This window comes from Diceros bicornis, chromosome 9 (assembly GCF_020826845.1).
Source record: "Diceros bicornis minor isolate mBicDic1 chromosome 9, mDicBic1.mat.cur, whole genome shotgun sequence".
NCBI classification, from domain to species: domain Eukaryota; kingdom Metazoa; phylum Chordata; class Mammalia; order Perissodactyla; family Rhinocerotidae; genus Diceros; species Diceros bicornis.
This window is the reverse complement of record NC_080748.1, coordinates 35,033,023-35,041,799: the sequence shown is the minus strand read 5'-3', so window position 1 is coordinate 35,041,799 and position 8,777 is coordinate 35,033,023. Positions and strand designations below refer to the sequence as shown.

The window sequence follows — 8,777 nt, the reverse complement described above, 5'->3', positions numbered from 1 at the left end:
CTCAGCAAAAACAAAAACAAAAAAAGTGCTTCAGGAACTGCTAAGGTCTTTACAGATGTTGTTACTGTTATTTTACTGTGTGCCTGATTCTAAAGGAGATATACCTTGCGTGAAGCAGCAGGAAGGAACACCTGGGTGGAGGCCCACCATGCCCCCAGTGGGGTTTCAGCATTCTTCCTGAGACAGCCAGTTCAGATTTACAATGCATTTGTTTTTTTCTATGAGCTTAGAAATGACTAAGCATTACATTCACATAACCCTGCTGTGAAAGATTACAATAATGTTATTATAACCCCATTTTCTGTTGAAAGGTGGACATAAATTTGCTCCAGACTAAACAGGAAGTCAGTAATAAAATTACAGCCACTGGCTAATCTAGGCTTTCTGACTGTGCATGCATTACATCTTTTGTACACTCTAAGGTTCAGGCTGATAACTATCAGCAACACTACTGGCATTCTTTTCAATTCCTCGCCTCTCTCTTCACCCCTACCCTAGTGTAGACATCCAAGGTATGTGTGCATTGTGTGTTGCAGTGTGTGGATGACAGACGAGGAAAATATTAAATATGAGTATAACAGCCCACTTCTTAGTGTTTGGGAATACAGGTTTCCTTTGCACTGCTGGGACATGCTGAGGGGTTGTGGGAAGGGGGAGAATTTGGCAGTGGGTGGGAAGTTGCCCAGTGCGAATGAAGAACCAGCATGGGCTGCCTAATTTAGGGGTGGGGGAGAGTCGTGGTGAGTGTCTGGCAGCTACCACAGAGAGTGGGGACAGTTAATGATTTGTAGTAAGTTAGGCTGGCCTAGGCCCACAGGAAAATTTCATAAAAGATAAACATTACTTGTCTCCAGAATATTTACATTTGGCACTATGCTTTTTTCCCCTCTTCTCTTTTACTTTCTTTTTTCAATTTGTCATTTTGAAATTGGCCTTGAGGTGAGGCAGAGTGGCTTGAGCTGGCTGAGGTACATTCCAGGAAAGTCCATGTCCTGTGAGAGTCAAAGGATGGCCTGACAGGAGCACTGGAGCTTCAGCTCTTCCCACAGTTAACCCTTTGCCCCTGAGGATGTAGACAAATTGAGAGCCAAAGCATTTTCAGGGATCAGTAATGCCATGATGAGCAAACAGTGGGTAGGGACTATGGAAGTGGTTGGCTATGAGAGTGTGTGAACAGGCACTTCTCTGCCCCTGCTCTGTGGTCTAGGAGACTACCACTGGTTCACTTGCAACCCAGCCAAGTTTCCCACGAAGCCCTCCTTGCCTACTTCCTCTCTAATAGCTTGGGGAGTCGAGTTTCTGTCCAGAACACACAGGCCCTTCTGGACCTCTTCCTTTTTAATAACAGTCCTTTCCCTATTTTAAAAGACTTCTCTCTTTCTCCCATCTCCAACAAACTCAGGCTAGAGGGAAAAAATCAAATACGTCCCAGCTTATCTCTGACTACATCCCATTAAATGCAATTATGCATCAGTTACCCTATAGTCTCATAAATATGCACAAATTAAGATCCAGAACAAGTATAAATGAGCTTATCCACCTAATGATTACATACTCCTTAATATTAAATCTATATTGTATGTATCTTCTTGTCATAGACGGATATCCGTATCTTTCTAGACGCACACATTTCTATCACTATGCTACCTTTTATGTACTGTAGGAAGTGTCCCGGAGTTGGAAGATTCTGGGTCTCAATCTCGTTTCTTTCATTATTATATGACTTGTATCTAGTGGATAGACTTGGAGAATCAGTGGCCCCATAAAACCACCATAATCCTCCCCGACAATGTTAGGTATTCTAAACTGCTGGGAATATTTTTTTCTGTCATTTCAAACATGGTTTCACATTAGCCCATTTTAAGGCCTGCCCGATGGCCTCACATACTTGCGAATACTTCTTTGTTTTGCATTGAAAAGAGAAGACTTCCCTTAAAGTCTAAGTCGAGGGGGAAATGAAGGAAAACAAGTTCGTCCCACATTAAGAATTTACTTTGAGTCGAGCACTAAGTTCCTGAGAGGAGAGAAACCAAAAGTCTGACTCTGACATAACTAACATTATCTTGGGCCACAAGCCTAACAATCAGAGCACAAGTCGGCGACTTATGATGGGCTACGGTGCACGAGACCTCCCCGGTGCCGAGGTTCCGGTGACAGAAGCCACGGCCAGACACACGCCCCCACTGTTCCTCGCCCCCGCAGCCTCCCTGCTGCCCTGGCCGCCGGGCGCCCCGCGCGTGCGCACACCGGCCCGCTCGAGGGGGCGGGCCCTGGCTGCCATCTTGCAGCGCGCGGGAGCCGCCGCCGCCCGCGCAGAAGTAGGGCCGGAGCTCAGGTGTCCTCACACCGCGTTCTTTTTCCATTGCCAGCCTGCCCCACAGCCCTGCGCAGGCTGCCCAGCCCCAACTCTAGGCCAATGAACTGACCTATCGCCCGCAGCCCGAGTCTTAGCAGCGGCTCCTCCCGGTGCCCACCCCCGCGAAACGGAGCGCCCGGGCGCCCAGCCTCCCCGCCGGCCGCGATGCCGAACGTGCAGCTGCCGCCCAAGGAGAGCAACCTCTTCAAACGCATCTTGGTGAGTCGCCGGAGCCGGCGCCGCTGTCCCCGCGCTCGCGAGCTGTTTGCAGGCGACGGCGCCTGCGCGGACCGGGCTCGGCCCCGCTCGCTTCTTTGTTTATCTCCGAGCCCGCACTGCCTGAGTCTCGCCTCGGCCGGGCCCCGCCAGGCAGCCTGCGTCCCCGGCCGGGAGACCGGGCCACCGGGTCTCCTCTCCGCGCGCTCGCTCGCTCTGCAGCGGCTCGCCTCGCCCCCGCCGCGCTCCTTCCAGAAACTTCACGCCGCCCTCTGCAGTCTCTCTGGGCAAGGGCGCGTCGGCCGGGTGGTGGCCCCGTGCCCTCTGCGGCGCCTTGCGGCGGGACTCGCCACCTCCTCCCTCCCATCCTCCTCACTTGTTTTTTTTGCCAGCCTCCCCTCGGCGAGGTGTTCGTTCACTGCTTTGGGTTTATTGCACAGCGCACCCCGATACCTATTAAAGCGGGAGCGATCCCATGGTGGGGTGGCGCTCGGGTGTATACTGGTTACGGGAAAATAAGACAGGGAACCCTAGGAGGCCAAGCCTCCCTTTAAGAGAGAGTTTGGATGTGTTTCACGTACCGCGGTTACCCTCTTTGGAAAGTGAAAAAGTGACTTGAACTGCATTTCTAAGTTAACAAGTCGAACACAGCTCTTTGCTTTTAACTCGCGCAAGGCCCTGTCTTAAGTGATTACAAGCCGCGCGTACTGGCTGGTGTTGCACTTGAGGGGAGCATTCACCTCGTTTCCGAGCAGGAACGTGAATAATGGCCCGGTAATGACCGCTGCCCGGCCGAGAGGGGAGTTTTCTGTAGCGTGTCACCGTCCCCGGTGTCTTCGCGGGGTTCCAGGTTCCGTTCTCCTCGAGGAGAGGCACCATGCTTCTGCTTTCCTCAGTGTGCACTGGGGACCGTAGATTTTCAACTAATATTGTAAATATATAGCTGTTTTTTCTAGTTTACCTTTTCATCTGAAAACAAGCGTTTAGATTTTAAGAGTGAATTTATTTATTATTTAGAGCTTGTGTTGGTTATATGACTATTAGCTGTTGCTTACGTTTACTATAAATAAAATACTAAGTTTAGAATGGTTTTAAGTATTATCAACAGCAGATAAAAATTCATAGTAGCTATTCTGTTTCAAGCCAGTAGAAACGTCACACTCAGTCTTCAGAGTGTTGAAAAAGATACATAGTAGATGGGGTGAAAATTTTAAGTCTTAATTTCATATGGTGCTTAGTGTTGAGCAAATAATGAGAGACAAGTGTAAAAACAAAAAATTCTGTTTAAAGCATTTTGGCAGATTGCTTCACTTGGCTTAGTAGATATTTTTCTTTTGCTTTCATTTTTCTCATACCCTTATATTTTTCACAGTACGGAATGGGAGAAGTAAACTTTTTTGCCCCTTTTCAGGTTTTTTTTTTTTTTTGGTCTAGGGAATCTGAAACATGTTAATGAAAAATCTATAAATTGTTAGTTGGATTTCAAGATATTTGGCATTATACATAAAAGATGACAGAACACTTATTTTCTCTATATATGGATATTTTCTACTTCATGCTATCAGTAGCATAATGAAAAACAAGTTTATGATTTATTATACTCTAGCTACAAAAAAGTTAAAGCCGCTGCTGAGTTAACTTTATCCCCCAGTAAGTTGGGAAATGCTAAACATTTTTTTATCTCGGTATGTAATGTTTATTATAAGGTTTGATGAATTTGGGAGGGTGCAGCAAAAGTGAATGATTTTGTCGTCTCACAATTGCAATAAATGTGGATAAAATTTTGCTACAATAAATTCCATGGCAAACAGAAGTCTCTATAATAAAGTTATTTTTTAAGTTTGGTTAGTGGACCCAAGTGCTTTGCCACCAATAGTAAATTTTTCTTTTTATTATCAGTGTACCTAAACACACCCATACAGATTCACCAGTTAGCTTATCACATGTTCTGCCTGGCTTATACCTGCCTATCTTATTCTCCAGACTGGCTATTAGCATTACATTTTGTTGAATTTTGGAGCTACTCCATGTCCTCTTTTACGGATGAGACAGTCAAACCCAGGAATGGTAAATGACTAAGTATCTAAGGTTCTCTGTCTGGTTAGTACTGAAGTTGAAACCAGAATCTCTCTTTTCTACTAGGTGTATATTCCATACTGAACTTAAGACTTTTCTTTAACCTGAGTACTTGGATACCGGAGACAGACTACCTGGGTTTGAACTGTGGCTCTGACAATTAGCTGTGTAAACTCAGTAACTGTGTACCTCAGTCTTTCCATCTAAAATGGAGATAACAGGTATCTCATAGGCTTTCCTGGCATTTGAATAGGATTAAATGAGAACAGTGCCTGACACATAGTAAATGCTTCCAATAAATGTTAACTATTATTATTACTGTTATTGGTAGTATGATTGTTATTACTTCCAGATTGCTTGGTAAGTCATAAAAAACATAGTACTTCTCTTCTTTTCCTCTTCCCCGGTAGTTCCTTCTGCTTGTTTTTCCTCTTCTTGTCATTTGTCAGGTGAACGCCTGTAGTCAAATTCAGATTGTTATTCTTTTTTTATTTTTAAATATTTTTGGAATAGGTAATATATTCTGGTTCAAAATTGAGGTTTCTCTCCTATCCTTGTCTCCCAGCCACTAAGTTCCCTTCCACAGAGGCAGTTAAGAAGCCTCAATTTAAACATTTTTTCTGTGAACGCTTTTCTAATTCTCCCCTCCACATGCCACCCCTGCTGCAAGGATTAATCACTTCCTCCTCCTTTGCTGGTGCTGTGTTGCTTTGAACTTAGTGGGCTGTACTTATTGAGCAGTGCTGATTTGTCTAGAACCTGAGGATGCAGAAGTGTTTAAAATAGGCAAGATCCTTGTTCTTGTGGAGCTTACGGTACGGTGGGGAAGATAGACACTAAATAAGTAATCAAATAAATAACAGTTTTAGGAAATGATAGAGTTGTGTAGAAAATAGAGTAATAGAGAGTATGTGTGTGTAGTGGGTATTAGATAGCTGGCCATTAGCTAGCAGTATTAGAGTGGTCAGGTAGGTGATGTCTAAAACTCGGATGATAAGGAATCAGCCATGGGAAGATCTGGGGAAGAACATTTCAGGAAGAAGGAATACAAGTGCAGAAGTCCTGAGGTGGGGATAGCTTGACATGATGAGTACTAGAAGGAACACCCAAAACAACATAAGTGAGAGGGTGAGTGAAAGAAGAGGAGATGTTCTCATGATCAATGGCTGTGGAGGACAGGCACTATTAGTTAGCCTGGCCAGTGACATTTAGGAATAAAGAGGTTGTTGACACTTGTATTAGATTAGTGATGGAAAGACCATGGTCTTGGGAGTCAGACCAGGGTTTGCAACTAAGCTGAGCCACTTATAAATAAATTTTATGAACTCCTAAGTTTCGGTTTCCACATCTGTAAGGTGGAGGAAATAACACCTACTTTAAGGAATTGTTTTCAGTTATAACAGGTTTTGTACAGACGTATGGTAGTTGCTCAATAAATGGCAGTATTTTGTGCCGAGGTTTTTGATGCAATTTCTAGTATTTTTTTGTCTTCTTATCACATGTTTTTGCTTTTGGATTTTGAGTTGAAAACTTGTAGCACTGTTGGTTGACAATTAAATTCCCTGTTTATTAAGTGTTTTTTTTCTTTATTGTCTATAAAAGTGAAAATATTCAGGTACTGGAACAATTTGGCAAGGAACAATTTGGCAATAAGTACCTTTCATGTTATAAGTGATATGAATTGATATAAAACTTTTCTGTCACATATGTTTTAGACCTAATTTTGCATTTTGAATTTAGAATTTATATACTGCAATGAAGAGTTGCTCCATGTATATTCATTTTATAAAATAATTTTTGTTCATATTTCTTTACAGAAATGTTATGAACAGAAGCAATACAAAAATGGCCTCAAGTTTTGCAAGATGATTCTTTCGAATCCAAAATTTGCGGAACATGGAGGTATTGTCTCATCTGTGAGAGATTGCTTTGGGGAAATCTAACTCCAAAATCAGACCGACAGGATTCCTAGCAGTGAGAGAAGAATACTTCCCAGATACTTCTCTCCATTAGCGTGTATAAATGTTTAATACTTTCTGTTATGCCTCATATCATAACAGATAGTATTCTATAGACAGTATTCTGTAGTAGTAGTCCGTGGTATTCTAGGTTACTTTACTTCTGTTATACTGAGGTATATGTACAATCTTTACTTTTAGATGAGAAGTGGTTGGTTGATCTGTTGGGGAACAAATGGAGTATATACTGGTATTTTTATAAACCTGATTTCATCTGTTACTTTAAATAGAACTTAATTTGTACTTTGATTTCCTATGTATAAAATTAGGACAGCATTTGCAATACAGAAGTAATATGAAGATACAATCAAGTGCATTTTATTCTTTGGAAGATGTCTTTTTTATATATCTGCTGACCTTTAAATATGATAGTACTGATTTACCGTTAGTTGTTTATCTTGAGTTGTTTTTCTAGCACTGGTGTTAATAAGTCTCTATTGGCTTGTATCATTCTTTTTCCGTGGTGACCAGTGTTTGTTAAAAAGCTCGCAGGTTAGACACGCAAAGCGTGGTCCTGTAGCATAGCAAAGCTAATTGGGGTCTCTGAATATTAGCCTTGGGTAATTCTTAAGACCATCTTGTTGGGAAAATAGGCTGACCCTGCTCACTTTCTAATAATGTTTAGAACATTCTTTGAAGGAAATAAAAAGAAGTCTTCATTTCATAGGATTTTAGGAATTTAAAGCTTGTTTTCAAGCTTTTTAGCTGTGGAACCGTTATCCAAATGGAAGCTTGTGGGGAAGTTCATTATGTGAAAACAGGTGAAAGATGATGTTTGGTTATAGGGGCCTGGACTGCTGGGTCACCTTGTTCTGAAAACCAGAGCCCACAGAGATCAGTTTCAAAACCGTTGTTCTTGTCTAATTCCCTTCTTGTGGATTATTTAGAGAATTATTTGATTCTAAACCATCTTTCATTAACTACCTTAAACATATTCTTGGGTTGCCGCTCCCGTAGTCGAGTGTTGTACTCTTGAAATGCAAACTGATCTTAATTAGCCTAACTATAATTAGTTGGAGTAAACTTGATGCCAAAAATGAAGTCTGTTCCAATGTTGAGTAAGGTGATTTTTAAATTGTATACATCTCTTTAAGGTAGATTGAGTGTTTTTGTGTGATGTTAAGTCAGATTATTTGGTTCTTGATTAGAATTGATCTCAGGTGAAAGCCATGGACTACTGCAGTCTATTTAACTGCAGGACTCAGGTGCCTGCTGGGTTACAGTTTTCAGCAGAATAATCTCAGCCCCCTTTATAGAGTCTTCTAAAGGGCAGAAAGCATTTTGGCAACTCAGTCCTGGCCTAAGAAATTTCAGAAAAGAACTTGGACTAAGCTCTAAGCAAATACTTAAATGTAGTTTTACTTTTTGTATTTGGAGAGAAGTTCTTCTAACTATGGGATTAAAAAGATGAATAATATAAGCATTGGCAGATCTCTAAAATTAAAATAGTGCTAAGAGAATAATTTGAATCTTTCATGTGTAAATAGAGGTTAAAAATATTTTTCAGAGACTTTGGCTATGAAAGGATTAACATTGAACTGTTTAGGAAAAAAAGAAGAAGCGTATGAATTTGTTCGTAAAGGACTTCGTAATGATGTCAAGAGTCATGTCTGTATCCTTTTGCAGTAGTTGAGTACTCCAATTTCATTTGTGTGTTTCCATTTACTAGTTTTTTCTAATTCAAATAAAAAAACTTTATTATGAAAAATTCAAACCTATATAGAAGAGAGAATTTAATGAACTTTATGTACCCATTACTCAGCTTCAGTAATTATCAGCATTTTGTAATGTTAGTTTCATCTGTTCCCTACCTCTTGTTTTTTTTGTTGTATTTTAAAGAGAATCCTTATACAGTATGTATTTACTTCAGTTGTGCTTAGTGTGAGAGAAAAGTAACTTTAATAATTATATGTGACTTGGGGGGCCGGCCTGGTGGCGCAAGTGGTTAAGTGCATGCGCTCCGCTGCGGTGGCCTGGGGTTCACTGGTTCGGATCCCGGGCGCGCTCCGACACACCGCTTGTCAAGACATGCTGTGGCGGCATCCCATATAAAGTGGAGGAAGATGGGCATGGATGTTACCCCAGGGCCAGTCTTCATCAGCAAAAAGAGG

The 8,777-nt window shown here is 41.8% G+C and overlaps 1 protein-coding gene across 5 annotated transcripts in view; it reads left to right on the top strand.

Moving 5' to 3' along the window:
* The first annotated feature begins 2,303 nt into the window (after nt 1–2,303).
* The window catches only part of NAA16 (N-alpha-acetyltransferase 16, NatA auxiliary subunit), a 69,323-nt gene continuing 62,849 nt past the window's right edge, over nt 2,304–8,777 (top strand). For 3 of the 5 annotated variants that reach the window (XM_058548250.1, XM_058548249.1, XM_058548248.1), the window contains exons 1-3: nt 2,304–2,575; nt 6,466–6,550; nt 8,174–8,278. In XM_058548250.1, coding sequence (XP_058404233.1) covers nt 2,522–2,575; nt 6,466–6,550; nt 8,174–8,278 — 244 coding nt within the window. In that variant the 5' untranslated portion in view covers nt 2,304–2,521. Of the gene's footprint in view, nt 2,576–6,465; nt 6,551–8,173; nt 8,279–8,777 lie in introns of those variants that run through there. The other 2 variants (XM_058548251.1, XM_058548252.1) reach the window with 2 other exon arrangements.